The following is a 17,328-nucleotide window of genomic DNA, read 5'->3' on the forward strand; positions in this document are numbered from 1 at the left end:
TATTACACTATAATAAAAGTAATACTGCGCTATTATAAAGTAATACTATACTATTATAAAGTTATATTATAAAAACAACATTACATTATTATAAAGTAATACTACAATAAAGAAATACTACACTATGATAATGTAATATTATCTTATTGTAAAAGAATGCTACACTAATAGAATACAATAAAACAACACTATATTATTATAAAAAAATACTATACTAATATAATGTAATACTATCTTATTGTAAAAAAATACTATACTCATATAATATAATAAAGTAATACTGTATTATTATAAAGAAATACTACACTAATATAATGTAATATTATCTCATTGTAAAAAAATTCTACACAATGATAATGTAATACTGCAGTATTTTTAAGGATATAAAAATAATTTCAACCGAAATGGATAGTTGTTTTTAACTTATACTTGGAATATGTAGCTATTTTTACATAAAACTTATTTGGGGAGCTGTTGAAAGTAGAGCTCGAAACTTATCTTTGATTCTCTATAATAAATATAATCTTCTTTTATTTGTATGAGATCATAAAATATATAAATAGCTTATGCACCCTTTCTGATATATAAGATACACATGTATGTATCTATATATTAATATTTATATTAATAAATATTATATTAAAATATTAATATTATATTTATATGAATATAAATATTGTATTAATATTTATATAAATTTTGAGAGCAAAAATATATAGTTTTATATCTATTAAAGATATAATAGATATTTTATATAATTTTTTCAAAAAAATAGATGCCTCAATCAAATATAAGTTATTATGAAATAATTTATTTTTATAATTAATTAAATATATCTAAATTATTTTTTAAAAAATTATATTCTTAGTAATCAACTTTACAGAAATAATATTTCAAGAAAGAAAATTTTTTTTCGCCAGCCAAACAGAACCTTGATCAATACTATCACTTAACAAAGGCATATCTTTATTTTATATTTTTTAGTTTTCTCTTACTTTACATTATTCCAGATTGATTGTATAAGTTTGGAGAAAAGAAAGAACAAGTGATCGATCAATTCCTCTTGAGAGCAATCAAGTTGGGGAAACTCAAATAGATCAGGGATTTGAAATCAAATGATCATCAATGAATTATCTTTCCCATTTAATAATGAATGATTCTTTTTGCCTACTATTTTCCTGTTTTACTACTTTAATATCTCCCTTACATATTTTATGCCAATTTTAAATTTTTATCCTTCTCTTCCATTTATCTTTGAATGAACACTTCCTGAATTTGAGTTAAGAATTACTTAGGGACATAGAAATTGTGATATAAAAAAAATGAATATGCAAAATTTATAGAAATATGCTTATTAGACAATAAATATGACTTTAAGTAAAAAAAGAGCTATACGTGTAATAATACGGCAGAATTTTTAATTGGTGACCTGTAATCTCAAGTTAAAACAGACGGGTAAAAATCTGACGAGGGTTGAAAAATTGAGAAATGGCAAGTAATAAATGCTCGAGTACACAATAAAAATCTTCTTCAAAATAGAAGTTACATATATTAAAAGTAATAAAAATTATGACTCATGGGAGCCAGTGCCTTCAAAATTGACCGGGGTACATGCAGCCCAGGAAAGAGATCCATAGTCAGAGAGCCCCTAATCCTCCGAGCCCCCTGTCAGCCCCAGAGACCCAGCACCTTCCCAACCCTAAAATCCAAGAGGAGATAAAAGAAACTACAAGATCACAGAGCCCTCCAAGTTCACCATCCTCCCTCCCTCTCCATAAATTTTCCCTTCCAATTCCCCTTGGTGCAGGATAAAACCACCGTGGGAACCCCTCACCTCCCCTCTCTTATTTCCCTCCATCCCCGAGAAGCACCCCAACCGCCGCTCCTCTCCAAACCCAACTGTACCAAAAAAACAAGAACGCACGTAGAGAGACACAAATTTTGGAAGCATAAGAAGAAGAGATCGAGAGAGAGATTTATTAGAATTAGAAGAAGAAGAGAAGGCAAAGAAAGAGAGAAGAAAAGAAGAATTAGAGAGAGACTGGACTCTCCATTCTCTCCGCCGCCGCAAGGTCTCTCTTCTCTCTATAATACCATCCCATCCCTTCTCAATTCCAAACTCTCGGTCTCTTCTATTGAAGCGCGATTGGGGAACGCCCCGCGAGGGTTAGGGTTTCCAACTTCAGCGAAACCTCTCGCAGAGGAGAGGAGGGTTTGCTTTCGAGACTCTTCTCTGCCCCCCCCCCCACTTCGCTCTTGGCCTTTCCTTCGACTCGCCCATCGCTCCCTCTCTAGGGTTTCTCCAAACGGCGCTGGGTTTTTTCTCGACTCTCGATCGGTGGTTGCTTTGATCCTAGGGTTTCATTATGGCTCCAATCCTCCCCGAAAGATGACCCTTTGAATGGGATTAGGGTTCTTATTCTCTCTTCCCATTCTCCTTCTCTCTTCCCATCTTCTTTAGTTCGTTTTCTGAACGATTTTTTCTTTTCTTTTATTCTCTCTCTCTCTTTTTGTGGAGACGAGGGTCTTTTGAGGGCGTTCGTAGTTTCTTTTCCCCACGAATTAGGGTTCATTTTTGATTGATTGGATTTCTTGGTTTGAAACTCGATTGTCTGATTCGTTCGGGTCCCAGTTGGAGATGACCGCTTGTCTTCTGCTGCATTCTTGAAGCTGTCTGGGGGATCTGGATTTTGGGCGCTGAGAGAAATTTCTTGCCTTTTTATGTGTGTGTGGGTGGGTGGGGAAGAAGAATACAACGGCGGGGGTGGCTTTGGTGTCCAGACTGGATGCCGGATCCTGGCCTCCATTAGCCCAGCAGGGGCTCGTCCTTCCTCCAAGATTTAGGGTTTTGAGCGGCTTCTGGTGTTGTACATGCACAGTGATTAGAATTTAGTTTGGACGTTGGATTATAGAAGGAGGGTAGATTGACAGTGTGCAGATATAGCAAATTTTTATTGTCAGATGATGGTCTGTATTTGTTATGGAGCGAGGTGAGCCGACATTCGTTCCCGAGTGGTATAAAAGTTCGACAAGCAGTGCAAGTGGCAGTAGCAGTTCAAACCACCATTCTGGATCTTCATCGCATTTAGGTATTAAATTCTTGTTTCTTGCATTCATTTTACTGGCTATTTATTATTTATATCTGCTGTGTTGCTTGAATTGCAACTTAATTTAGCTTTTATTGTTTTAGATGAACATGGGGTTGGACATGCCTCAAGAAATAGATTGTTGTTGAGCGTGAGTGAGCATGAGGCTCCTCGATCTTCCGTATTTCTGGATAGAAGCTCATTGTCTTTTCGCAGGAGCGCAAGCAGTAATGGGTCCATGAGCCATGATAAGGATAGCTCTTTGCACTTACGGACGTATGGTAGTTTTGGTAGGTGCCATCGTGATAGGGATCGGGAGAAGGATATCGACCTTCACGACAAAGATAGGTCTCATTTGGTGGACAATGGGTTCTGTGATTATTCTGATTCATTCATGGGAAGTAGGTCTGGGAAAGACACTCTGAGGCGCTCCCACTCTATGGTATCAGGCAAACAAGTTGAGTCTTTGCCTAAAAGACCAGGGAGTGATTTGAAAAATGGTATACTATCTGGGGTGAGTATTATCAGTGGCATCAGTAAAACCTCCTTTGAGAGAGACTTTCCATCTCTTGGAGCTGAAGAAAAGCCAGGGCCTCCAGAAATAGGCAGGGTGTCTTCTCCTGGTCTTAGCTCTCCCATTCAAAACCTTCCCAAAAGTATTGGTGGTAATGGTTGGACCTCAGCTCTGGTGGACATTCCCATGAAAGTTGGAGGCAATGGACCAGTGCCTTCTTTCACTTCACAGACTTCTGTAAGTCCAGGATCTACTGCTTCGAGCAGTAGTACAGGGTTAAACATGGCCGAGACACTGGCTCAGGCACCGTCACGAGTTCGGTCTCCACCTCAGGTATCTTACTGAATCTATTGATTTTTTTGTGTAGATGGTTGTCATTTAAATGCAATTAACCGTTATTTTTCTGGTTGCAGTTGTCCATTGATACCCAGAGGATTGAAGAACGGACTCGTATACAATACAGCAAGCTGATACCTGTGACTCCTTCAATGACTAAAAGCTCGGTAGGTACTGTTATCTTACTATTAGCATATACATTGCATGGTTTGCTTATAAAATTATCAGAGACTTGTATTGTTTTGTTCTCGCATGTTATGTATTTTTAATTTGTATTTAAACTTGTGTTATCTGAACACTTGCATGCGGCTCTAAAATTCCATGTCAGATACAGTCAGATGCATATTAGACACTTGGATACTTATAGAGTTCTATGGTTGTCACTTTTAAAGATGAGCAGAGAGTTAACTCTTTTAGCAATGAGGCTGACCCACCATTTTCATTTTTAAATTGAGGAGTTCATTATTTTTAGCGATGTGACATGGATGTAGGTATTGAAATAACTTTGAAAATGTTAATTCTTTTGTATTTCTTAAGTTAATTATGAAGCTTAATGAATAATATGTATATCAGAAGAAAATATGTATATTAGAAGACCTTAACAAATGATATCTTCTTAATGTTTATTCTTAATATTCAAACAGACAATACAAAAGGGTGAAGGTGTGGGTGTGGGTTTGTGTGTGTGTGTGCATAATTTGGTCAAAATTATAATTTATCTTAAGTATCCTCATTTCTCTACTTTTTCCCTGCTGCCAAGTTAGATACTTGAATATGCATCCTATCCAATTCTTATATCTGTGTCCATGCAACACTGATTTGAACATGTCTGCATAATCTCTAAGAAAATGGGCATTCAACTAGGGGATAAGATTGTAAATAATGTTCTTCAATCTGCTTTTGTTGGTGCTTAGTTGGAACTTGTAATGTTCTTTTATTGGATGATCTGAAGAAAGTTTACAATAATGCTTGATCCACTATCTTGAGCACATGTCAATTTTTTTTTTTCCCTCTCTAAATTTGTTTTCTTGCCTCTAGTTGAGGTTGTTAAAATATTGCATTCTCCAAAGGAACTTTTTGGATAGCATCGTACATCCTTTATTCTAGTATAACTTTTCATTTCTATTGTGCCTTTTCGATTTTAATAATAGAATTCATTGATATTGCTGCTCATGTTTGCGGAAACATAGCTATCATTTTCGTTCCTTTCTTTTTGCTTTAATTTCTATTTAGCAGGAAAAAAAAACTGTAATGCTAGTTCATAACTTGAGAATTTTACTAGCTGAGAGAAGTTTGAGAATTTACCACTAAGTTCAGGAAGGAAAACCTAACATTCTATAAAACTTTGTGATTTGGAAATGCTTGGTCAGGCATTATCAGTTTACTGCAAAGTTAGAAACAGAAATGTGAGAATTCTTATCAAACATTGCGATACGGAATGCTTGTACTTTTGTTGAAGTCATTCAAACAAGAGTCTATGGCTTGTGTAACTTGGGTTCGGGAGGTTGTTTACACTTGATACTCAACTTTTTCAAAGTTCTCTCTCTCTCTCTCTCTCTCTCTCTCTCTCTCTCTCTCTCTCACATTCTAGAAAAAGTTACAATTGCGAATGATTTCATACATGGTTAGCAGTGATATAAATGATGGTGAACATTTGCTGATGATACTGAATCTTTGAAACCTAGAACTTGGAATACTAAAATGGTTGAATCCTTAGCTTGAAGATTCAAATGATTATTTGCTATTCTATGTAGACCCGTTGGAGGGGAGTAAAGAGGTGTTGGAGAGTGCAGTGAAGATTTGCTTGCATATTTGAGCAGATGGATTGGAGATTAGAATGATGGACATGGCTATTCCAATGTTGGGTATGTTCTTCCAAGAGTATAGGGTTGTAGTTGTTTTTATAGGACCTTGTTCTTTTATGGAAGAGTTTTCCTCTATCAAGCTGAGTACCATTGATGTCAGACAGCTTTAGGGAAGTTAGAGGTTCTTAGGGTTAGGGAGCAAACTTTGGTGAACAAATTACATTGAAGGTTTTATTGTTTATAGAGAAGATTATTGGTCATTAGTAAAGAATATTGTAGTTCTGTCTGGTTATCAGCATCGAGTGCAGCAGGGAGCTGAAGGTCGATGAACTTTAAAGAATGATCTGTAAAAAGGAAGGAGCAGATGCATGAAGAATCTCATATTTTTTTTTCTATGCAGAGGGATTTTACTGTTCACCTGTTTAGGCTAGAAGATGTGGTTTAGGAAGTTTGCTGGGTTGGTAGATGGAGTATGCGATCTTACCTTGACATTCAGCAAATGCATATATATGGGCCTAACATGGTGATATGCTTGATGTTCCTTTGGCATATTAGAGTGATGGGCATGTGGATCATGTGTGAATATTAGAAGATTGTTGATGTTCTCCTTGATAATTTCAATAGAGATACAGTTATCTTTTATGATTTTGGACCATGTCTGGTATGTAGTTGTTGCAGTAGTGGAGATGGCATGAATATGCTCAACTAGGACCTGATGAAGGTTTGGTTATAAGAATGCTTGATTATATGTGAAGGGCATGAATAGAGGATGATGGAACTAGTTGGTGAGTTGACAGTTTAAGGTAATGCTAGGTATTCTAAGAAATATTAGAGTGTTTTTCCCAATTCCAACCATGGAGAAAGTGTAATAAATGTGTGTAAGGATGGAGTCACCATCAAAGATTTGGGACACGTTAACTCTTTGATCATCATGTGGAATAGTTTGTGATGCAGAGGCATTTTGTTCTACCCCATTGGCTTGAATAAGTTTGATGCTTCTCATTTAGGAACTTGGGAGATAGTTTTCTATTTAGGCCCCTCTGAGTCTATGATATTTGTGCTGCCTATAAGCACCTCCTTTCAGTGCTAGATTACAAGGGTATCATTTGAAGTATGGTTTACAGTGGGAGATTGTATGCTTCATTTCATCAATGAGGCATTTTGGATTTCTAACTCCTTTCATTTGGTTGGAAGTTCAGCAGGTTTCGTAGCCTTGATTATTGGATATAGGATACGCAGGCAGGAGGATGTCGGTAGTGATAGGCCTGATAAACATGAAATTAATTGGTAGTCTTGTAGGATAATGTCCTCATGAGAAGTTTAGAGAGGAGCTTAGAGAATTATCTATTTAAATACCTGTTAATTGTAATTGGGATGTAATTAGGGCAAGGATCTGAATGTGAATGATAATGGCAAGGAATATTTAAAGGTAATTTAAAAGATATATCTAAGCCAATTATCCTCCTTTAAGAAATTAAGCTTTAATATTTGGATGATGCCATTGCTTTGAGTTGCATCATTATCTTGGATTTGGATGTTGCAGTTGGAGGAGTTCAGTTGATGTGATGATCTGGTATCTTAGTTTTGTTTGTTATGCAGCTAGAGATTGACAGATGTTGTGCATGTAAGTTAAGATGCATGGCCTCCCAAGCGGAGCCTCTTGACTCATGAATGCTGTTCAGGTTTTTGCATATAATAGTGTAATAAATTTGCTGATCTTGAGAGTTTTTTTTTTCCTTTTGTGCATGCTAGGGACTGTTGGTTTTATTATATGGATTGATGTGTTAGTTTAATGGAGTACTTTGGTGGTCAAGTGCATCGGGTGTTTTAGGTGACTAACTTCTTGAGGTCTATGATATGGGCATCATGTGAATGCAATCATATGCAGTGGTACTTTCAGAGGATTTCATTAACATATGCTCATCTGTTTTAGCTTGGTGCCATTTACAAGTCCCACGGTGATTTGGGCAATACCATTATGTAAAGTTTGATCAATAAATCATTTACATGAAGTGGCTGGGTGGCTTTATTTTCATGGATATTAAAGCTTTGCCTAGGCCAATTTCGAAGAGACTTATAAATCTTGGGGCCAATATGGTGAATTTTGTTGGCTCCTGTGTGTATTATATGCAACAACATCTTTTCATGCCTCAAATGTGATGTTTTTTATTTGTATGAAACTCCATTTCACTGTTCAAACTAATTGAATCAACACTAAGATTAGGGTCTAACCAAAGACTAGCCTCGTTGGAAACCTAATCGAGATTGACTCAGCATAAATCCCTGTAAAAATCTAATAATTTCTGATTTTAAGCTTTCATCTATGGAAGCAAATATCAAATATCTGGGAATGGGCAACTTAAAGTTTATGGATTGCTAGGGTCATATTCTCATATTTGTCATTTTATATTACTAAGCATGGTGTACTTTCCATGATCATTAAAATTAGCATCTCATGGTTTTTTGTGTTCATGACCACAAACTTGAATATGACATATTCAAGTATCAACTTGCTATCTCGGAAGCAAGTTGAAGGGTTATCTCCTGTATTTCATGTTGTATCTATAATTGGAGTATCTTTAGTTCAGTGAACATGGTGTCTGATCATGTCCTCCATTGGATCAAAGTTTTGCGTGTTTGTCGTATTCAGTGTGCACCATTTATGGTTCCATTTTAGTGAAGCTTCACTCTTTAGATGAGTGGCATACATATTTTTTATAACCATATAACTAGTAGTATTAAAGGACAAAACAAGCATGATCCTGTATATGAGGTTTTTTATTATTTGGAAATTGGAACCAAGAAAGCTCAATTCTTGATGAGATTGTATAAAGCAGATTTGCATCTGTTAACTGTAAGTTTAGGGAGTATAAAGTTAGTGGTGAATTTGGGAGGGTATTGGGTGTGATGGAAACAAGCTGGAGGGAGTTGTTCTGAATGAAAGACATTGGCAAATCATAGTTTTCATGTCCAATATGTGGATCAGACCCATAATTTGCTATCTATATCTGAAATAAACTTCATATCTAAACTTTATAGAAAACAGGCACTAGTTGTGATCTTGGGTGGCCCTTTTGTGCTTAGGGCCTTAGATCACCCAGAGCCACTGTAGCTTTTAAAAGGAACTCTTGCATTGTTATTAGAAGCTTCCATATTTTTTTTGAATGGTTGCTGCATAATTAAGTCAAGATTTCAATTGTAAACTTCACCAATGGTTTCCTTAAAAATATTTGTATACAACATTTCTGAGGTACCTTATGTATGCTTTCTCATTGTTTCTATAGTTGCCTCATTTAACTTCTGCATTTGAAATGCAAACATTTCCTTTGGCTGTTGCTCTAATTTGGGAAGTGTAGCTGTAACATCATTTGCAGACTTTTTTTTGGTTAAACACCTAAATGATTTTTAAATATGCTAGTATTATCTTGATCATATGTGTGATTCTATTGTTTGCATAATGATTATATTTTTGAGATACTAATATTTGTTACTGTTGAACTGTTGAAGTTCCCGTCTTTCTGAACATTGAAAGCTTCAATTGATGATTTAACTTTTTTTTTTTTTCATTTTCCATGAAATTGTCTAAGCTGTATTTTAGCTTAGAAGTGAAAATTTGTGTGGCTAGTGAATAGGTTGTGATTTAGAAATTTGTTTTTATGAAGTTTCTCATATATGTGCAATGCATTTAATATATCCAATAAAGCCCGATTTATTTGTAATTCTAGTTACTTATTCAAATAATAAAGTGATATTTGCATATAGCAATGGTTGTCTAGGGTTGAAAGCCAAATAGTAGGAGAGCATATTGTCATTGAATTTGATGAAATATGGGTTTGTCTATGTTGGAAGATAGCCACCAATTTGATTCATGAAGAGGATTTTGGTCTTTAATATTAGGAAATGGTACTTCAGATAGAGGACTGAGTTGAGGGAAGGATGAGAGGAACCAATGCCGTTAACTGATCAAGATCAAAGTTAACAAATGCTTGAGATGCTGTGGAAGTGCTATTGGAGCTATAAATAGCTAGAATTTTATCAGTTGTTGTATATCTAAGAGGTCTTCAATGTTGTGTAAAAAGTGAAGGGGAAACTAGGATGCTTGTGATATTATTAAGTACAGGTCAGAATTCATGAGGAGTCTTAGTTGAAGACCATTGGCATGCATTAAGAGTCAACATATTACTTTACAGCAAGCTAGGTATGGCATGGAATTTAAAAATTTAGAGAAAGCCTGGAAAAGATTCTCTAAATAAGATTCTTAATGCATCGGTCAGAAAATTCAGTCTTTTTGGTGGGTTATGTTTTAGCTGAGGAGTCCTGCATGTTTTCTTTCCTTTGGTTCCTGGACATATTCTCTTCTTCTATTTGTTTTCTAAATCCTTTTTTCTTTTGGCATCAAACCAGAGCCATAGTTGCTTTTTGTATTATTGGAGACATATTTCAAGGAGAATTCTGAGTGGAAGCAGAGATCCTAGACTTGATATGCATGTTTTTCCCCAGAAAGTGCTTTTTGCTTATGTTTCCTTTTGTATTTTTGATTGTTATCAAGTGGAAACTTATTTCTATGATACCTTTTTGCTCCCACTTTCTATCTTTACTTTTATATTTGCTTTAGGTTGTGTAGGATCTTGTAATTCTGGGTACCTTTTTAAAATGTGGCAATCAAACTATAATGCAGATGGTTTTTTGTAATCCATGTATGGACAGAAGTTGTTGGTGTGCTTGTATGGGTCTTTCCTTTTTGGATTGTGTTCTTGGCTTATGCATAATGATGTAAGCAAGATGATTGACCACAATAGTAACCTATAAGAACTACTTGTGCAATATGTTTGTCTGTGTTGGTGGTAGTTGGCCACAAGAGGAGTATTTTATTGGGATTGGTAGGAACTCCAATCTAACCTTGGTTGAAATTGAGGTTTGCAAAATCGTCACCAAGAACCATATTGGTATGTTACCAGTTCGATATGGTACAGTACACATCTTGTACGAGATAGGCTTCCGACATTTTTTTTCACTCCCAGCCACGGCACTGTCAAAAGTTGGGCAGTATGGGTTGGTACTGATTGGTACAGTGTGGTTCTGCTTGGTTCGGACTAGTACCGACTGATTCGGCTCGTATACCAAACTGAACCTTGGTACCATACTTGTACCTTACCAGTACGGTATGGTATGATTGTTATGTGTATAGGACCCCTTTTATTTTTGTATTCTCATTGTTATTTTCAACTTCTGGGATAGAGTACAGGGGAGAAGAGCTGTTGTGATTTTGCAACTCTTTTGGGCTGCTTAGGAGTTCGAGGCTTTTGATTTCCCTTTGATTTATTATCTTTGTGGTCTAAGTTCTTTATATTTTGTATTGCATGTGTCTGTAACTGTAAGGTGGTGACATTGTTCTTTCTATTTTGAAGTTTGGATGCAAGCTTGTTGTGCCCCACTTGTCATATGGGCCTCTGCTGACATTTATTGCACATGATGTTGTTGTCTCAGTGGACTCTATTCGTTTTTAATCCATCTTTGTACATTATCTATTGATTGACATCCATGACTAAAGCTACCTTTTGTAAATCTTTAAGCTTTGTTTTGTAAGTTAGATAAATTTTGATCAACAGAAAAACCTGTTAGAGTACTTTCTGCAGTCTCTGTTTTTGGACCCCATTGTAAACAAGACATTGGAACTAAAATATTGCCTTTATGACCAAATTTAGTGTATCACTTTATTATTGTCTTGGGGTTTGTTTGTTTTCATTTTAAATTTTGAATTAAAGTTTAGATATGTTCTGTTTTATAATTAATGAGTGTTTGGATGTAGTGCAAAAGCATGATATGTTATGACTGCATAAGAGGATTAAAGTGCCAAGTACCAACCATGCCTTTTGTCATGAACCTGCTGTGATTGTGTGAGTGCTGATCTGGCATGGGGCAAGGCCTACGTTCTGTTTATGTGTGTGTGGCAATGCCATGCCAAGCACTGCATGACCTTGACTAGTAATGCACCCACCTCTTAGTGTCACTTGAATTTTTTATATTAACATTATTAATTCTTTTCCTATATTTGGAATATAGACTCAAGCATCCAGTTTAACTTTATATTGCATCATTCAGTGCACCTTAACGAGGTACTTCTTCAAGTGTTCAAAGCACCAAATTAATTTGTGCAAACCAAGGTATCATGGCTTGAATTTGGACATGGATGTATCTTCCTTTTTGTTTTCTTGTCTCATGACTGTAGTTTTGAGTAGCATTAGTTTTTATTCAATTAGATATTTGGAGTTTTCCCCTTTGTGCAGTCAAGTCATTGTGCACTTTATTTGTAGTGGATGAATTTCCAAGGAGATTGAATAGGATTAAAGAAAACTTAGTTGTGGTCCCCCTTCCTCTGGAGTTTATGCTATAGGCTTTCCTTGGCTTGAGGATTTGCGACTGTAGTTATGGATCTGATGAACTCTGTATTTTCCTTCTCATTTCTTGAAGTCTGGTTATCATGTCTGTTTTAATTTTGATTCTATCCACAAGGATGCCAGGCATCAAACTGGTAGTAGAACAAATCATCCTGCTGAGCATCGGGTTGTGCTGTCTTTAGCATGTGGATGAGTAATAGTTGTGTAAGAAAGTATCTATATCATGAAGCAAGGATGTTTAACCTTATAAAAGCTGGGAGATGAGATCTGTTTGTGGTGAGGAGGTTCTGATCTTAAGGATGGGTAGTTTGCTTTAGGTTGTATTGCATGACTTGGTTATGATGGATGTAATGATAGATGGCTCAATTTTAGAAAGCTCTACTGACAAGCAATTGAGAATCTCTTTTGGACCCTTTATAATATAATGCTAAGTAATCGAATTCTCTTTTGGTTCATTGACTGGAAGAAGTACTGGTAGGTTATTATGCAATCAGCTTTCACGTTCTAGAAGCCTCCCCTCTATGGTCGAGATAGAGCTCTTGTCCAGAACATTGTTAGGAGTTTTGCTTCCTTCTAAGATCAACTTCATTGTAACTATTGAAACTTTTCCTGGCGGACATTGGCTGGAAGCTATCCAGCTATACTGAAATTGTGAATTGTACTGCCTTGTGCGATTCAATTTTGATGGTTGTGAACTTAGTTTGAATATACAGAGATAATAGGGGAAGAAGAACAGGTAGGATATGAAATTACTATTTAAATATTCTACCATCAAAGAGTAATGACCTATAAATTTTAACCTTTCCCACTAAACTGTAGGGGTGTGCATGGATCGGGTTGGGCCGGTTTGGAGCAAAATTCGAAACCGAACCAATTTAAACTGGCTTCCTAAAATCAAAACCGAATTAACCATCTACAAAAACCACTTGAAACGGACCCAAAAAATTCGGTTCAGTTTATCGGGTTGAGTTATATTATATATATATATATATATATATATATGTATGTGTGTATATGTATATATATATATATATGTATATATATGTATATGTGTATATATGTATATATATATATGTGTATATATATATGTGTGTGTGTGTGTGTGTCTATATATATATATATGTATGTATGTATGTATGTATGTATATGTATATATATAGATATATGTGTATATGTATATGTATATATATGTATGTATATGTATATGTATGTATATACATATATATGTATGGGTCTGGTTAGGTTGGGTTGGGTTGGTTTGTATCAGTTTTGAAAACTCAACCAAAACCGAACCGAATTTTTTCGGTTTGAAACTTTCTCGAACCGAAACCAAACCATTTTTTTTATTAAAAATGATATAAACCGAACCGAAAAGACCAGTTCAGATTGTGTATGCGGTTTGGCTGGTTTTTTGCACACCCCAATTAGGCTGTGCTCATACCATGGAGTGCTTTTAAAAAGTTAATCTGTAATTCCAAGAAATCCTCTTTGTTTGTTAATCTAGATTAGGTCTAATGCTTTTTGAATTGTAAATATGCAATTTCATACCAGATGCATGCCCTAAGTGATGTGATTTTTAATCAGCGTAAATGGGAAAGAATTGCTTAGTATAATAAGATATCCTTCTGGTATACTAGATTTATATCAACTTGAAACTAGTTGAAATTGCCTTGTATCAAAAGTCCATGTATGTGATGTTATCGGAGAGTTTTCTTTAGGTTTTATATTCCTGAGCCTACTGAAAATTGGTTTTTTTTTTTTTAATATAAATTTATCTGAGTGTTTGGTAGAATCTTGACTGCAAACATTCTGTGATGTTTCGTTCTGTGTTTTGGGCATGTTCTACCTCTATTGCTTTCATTTTATGGAAGTTGCACACTTGTTGAGCCATGACTTTCTGGTCTTTCTGATCAGTTTTGAGTATAAGAATTCCATTGGAGCTGTTTCACGCAATGTTTATTGTGTTATTATTTTAAGCTTTGAACAATGGAGTAGCCTCACTCTTACTTGGATTCATTTTCAAGTATGAGAAATTTATAAAGGGACAGCACTCTTGTTTAGCCAGTGTTATTCATCTGATATGAAGGTTGTCTTGATTGGCATCTAGGGAGAAGATTGCGCCAAAGGTGGAAGCATCATTTCTTTTTGCTTTTCTAGATGTCATATTATTCTTCACATTAATCTTCAAAATATGATATAAGCCATCTGATCTCACTGCAGATCCATCCAATTAGAATTTTAATTATTTTCTATGTGGTTCTTGACATGTTCTTTTTGTAGAATCTCATGCCATGATTGGTGTGGGAAATGCACATAGAGCTTCGGAATCTAGTATCAGACAATCTTTGCAAGTGTCTCAGATTTGATGCCTACTGAAGATACATGGAAGCTCTGTATATAATGTGTGAGAAAGCTTTATTTTGGTAATGGGAAGTGATATCCAGAGCAAAAGAAGAGGGGAGGATGGTGGGGAGGCAGTGTTTATTGCAATGCAAAAAATAACTACCAAATAATAATACAGAATCAAAGACAGTATGACCCGGGATCTCAAATCATGATTTTGGATATACAACTTGTTGAAAGATGCACAAATCCAAATGAGTTCTAGGTATTAATGTGGAGAACTGATTTTGTTAATTTCTAAACTGAAATGTTAAAAACTATTCGAAATGAATCCCTTTAAATGTGCTCCAAGTGTACCATATTTGCATCAATGACATCACACAAGGCAAATTTGGTTGGACCAGATTGCCAGCTAAGAAATATGCATTTGAAGTCCACAACTTCAAGCTTAGCTGTTCCATTTTTTCTGGGCTTTATTCAATGAATGTCAATGTTTGGATGCTTTATCCAGCGTCTCAGCTAACATGCCTTCCATCTTTATAGCTTCTTTCATGGACATGATATAAATTTGATTCAAAATCGAAATCCGATTTTCAGATGTTATTGAACTCTTGTTTAGCATTGGAAATTTTTTTGATGGTGTTATTCTTTTAGGCTCTCAACTCTTCAGAGAAGTCAAAAGCCAAAGGATTGAGAAGTGGAGATCTCAGTGGACCTTCCAAGGTTGGGCAGCAGTCATCACAATTTGTCAATCTCACCCTCCGTGCACCTGCTAGAACAGATACCCCCAAGGTATCTCAGGTAGGGAATTTCCAAGTCCTCAACCGTGAGAGAAATGGCATCTCTCCTACTGCCAAAGACGGCCTGAGTCTAATGAATCCCATCAGAGTTGCAACCCCACTCAGCGGTGTTCAGACAACTTCAATTCCTTCACCAAAGAGCCCTGTTAAACCGAAGCTCAAAGCAGACAGCAAGGCTGGTTCTCCATCTTCTCCTCACAGTTCCTTTGGGGAAAAAAGGCCTACTTCTCAGGCTCAGAATCGTAATGATTTCTTCAATTTCATTCGGAAGAAAACACCTGCGAACCATTCTGTTGATCTTACTGAGCCCAGCTGCGTTGCATCATCCTGCTCGTCCAAGTTGGGTGAGCAGATCTCGGGCACTTTCACTTCTGTTAATCAAGAAAAAGGCAGTTCTGCATCTTGTTTTGATTTGGAGCACCCGGTGGAGAATGGGAATGGTGTGACCGAAGATGGTGGTGTTGCCTGTGAAGTGCCTAGGAGGTCCCATCCTGACAATGATGAGAGAAGTTCATCTTCAGTCCCTATTGTCCCAGATTCTGGTCCTGGCAGTGTAGGAGAGAGTTCTTCAGGCCCTGTTCTTGCCCCAGTACGTGCGCCTGACAATCTTGATGAATGTCCATCTTCGGACCCTCTTGTTGTACCAAGCGAAGAAGAATTAGACTTGTTGCGACGACTTGGATGGGACGAAAATGCGGAGGGAGATGCTCTAACACCTGAGGAGATTAATGATTTCCTCTGTCAGGTAACTGACCCCATCTGAAAAGGGTTGTATTTTGCTAATGGTGTTTATAAGGTTCTTTCATTGCTTAGCAACCAAATAATTGTTTTTTTTTTTTTTCGTTTTCGTTTATCTTTTACAGTATGAAGCTCGGAGGACATCTTTAAGGACAGGCCAGCGTGAGATACGGCCATTGAGGATGGTGCTTCCGGATACAGGTCAGAGTGGTGTAGCTGGCCATCGCTTCAATTGAACTCATCTGAGAGGCGGAAGCGTGATTTTGCTGAACAACCACCGCTTCCATATTTGAGAAGGCTCTAGTTTTTGCGGTCAAGGGATTTTTTGATTGACATCAGGAGGATTTGGAATGCTGAGAAAACTGTGTTCATGGAAATCTGCGAGGCTGAAAGGAGAGAGTTGTTTTTCCCCCTCTTGCTTCCAAAAAGGAATGTGAAATGCGAAATAAGATGCATTGCTTCAATCCTCAAACTCATGTCGTGCTGTCCTGCCATATTCTTGAGTGCTTTCTCACAGAAGCGTTTTCCCTTTTGATTTTGTTGGATCAGTTGGGGGTTAAACGGGAAGGTAGATAGGGTTACCAGGGTACAAGAAAATTGAGTCTGAAAGTTCAGAGCTTTTTTTTTGACCTTTTTGTCTTTTGTTTTATTCTCCATCCTTTTTGCACATATTCAAAGGAAGATTGTGGAGCTTTTAGTTATTAGCAAGGAAAAGCGATCATTTTTATTAGCCTGGACCCGCTTTTCATAATGAATGCAGCTGAGGTAGTTATTGTACCCGGAGCACCCAAACAAAGCTCTTTAGTACGAATCTTTGTTGCGTTGGTGGGTGAACATAGGACCCAGGCTTCAGGCCTTCTTGCTAGAGCTCGCGTGTTTTTATGTGGCCGTGTGAACAGCTACGGCTCTGGGCTTTGAATCCCTGCAAACTATATTCCTGTGAGAGGAGTGAGTGACAAAAATGCAAGGCGTGTAAAATGTGGATTTTTTGGAAAGAAAAGACGAGAAAAAATATGTCCTATTCCATGCGGCTGAGAAAAATGGGCATTCTTGGAAGTTATAGGTTTTCCCAAGCCATTGAATAAATCCTTTTTGAAACTGTATTTGAGAGGCAAGTCTGTGTATAAGTTTCATAACGGGATTCAACAAGGCATCAAAGTGCCAGGAGTGTTTCGAGTTAATCTTCCGCCCCCTCGTTCTCTTTTTTTGTTTTCCTGATGGAAATGAAATATCTGACTCGAATTAAGAGAGTAGCAAGAAAGTTTGATATGATTTTTTGAGTAAAATAATTTGGAAACATACGGTAAC

The 17,328-nt window shown here is 36.5% G+C and overlaps 1 protein-coding gene across 1 annotated transcript; it reads left to right on the forward strand.

The window, feature by feature from the left end:
- Positions 1 to 1,951: 1,951 nt before the first annotated feature.
- LOC105041327 (uncharacterized) lies at positions 1,952 to 16,750 on the forward strand. Its single transcript, XM_010918253.4, has 5 exons — positions 1,952 to 3,089; positions 3,191 to 3,933; positions 4,014 to 4,103; positions 15,137 to 16,027; positions 16,146 to 16,750. Exons 1-5 carry the CDS (start codon positions 2,981 to 2,983, stop codon positions 16,254 to 16,256), a joined length of 1,944 nt encoding a protein of 647 aa, XP_010916555.1. The 5' UTR covers positions 1,952 to 2,980; the 3' UTR covers positions 16,257 to 16,750.
- The last annotated feature ends 578 nt before the right edge of the window (positions 16,751 to 17,328 follow it).

This window comes from Elaeis guineensis, chromosome 3, assembly GCF_000442705.2.
Source record: "Elaeis guineensis isolate ETL-2024a chromosome 3, EG11, whole genome shotgun sequence".
Lineage (NCBI taxonomy): Eukaryota > Viridiplantae > Streptophyta > Magnoliopsida > Arecales > Arecaceae > Elaeis > Elaeis guineensis.

Bases quoted from the DNA above. Each gene is read 5' to 3' on its own strand.
- LOC105041327 (XM_010918253.4), top strand. From the start codon at position 2,981: ATGGAGCGAGGTGAGCCGACATTCGTTCCCGAGTGGTATAAAAGTTCG. The intron at 3,090-3,190 runs GTATTAAATTCT...TTATTGTTTTAG, and splicing joins TGGATCTTCATCGCATTTAG to ATGAACATGGGGTTGGACAT. The intron at 4,104-15,136 runs GTAGGTACTGTT...TTATTCTTTTAG, and splicing joins CTTCAATGACTAAAAGCTCG to GCTCTCAACTCTTCAGAGAA.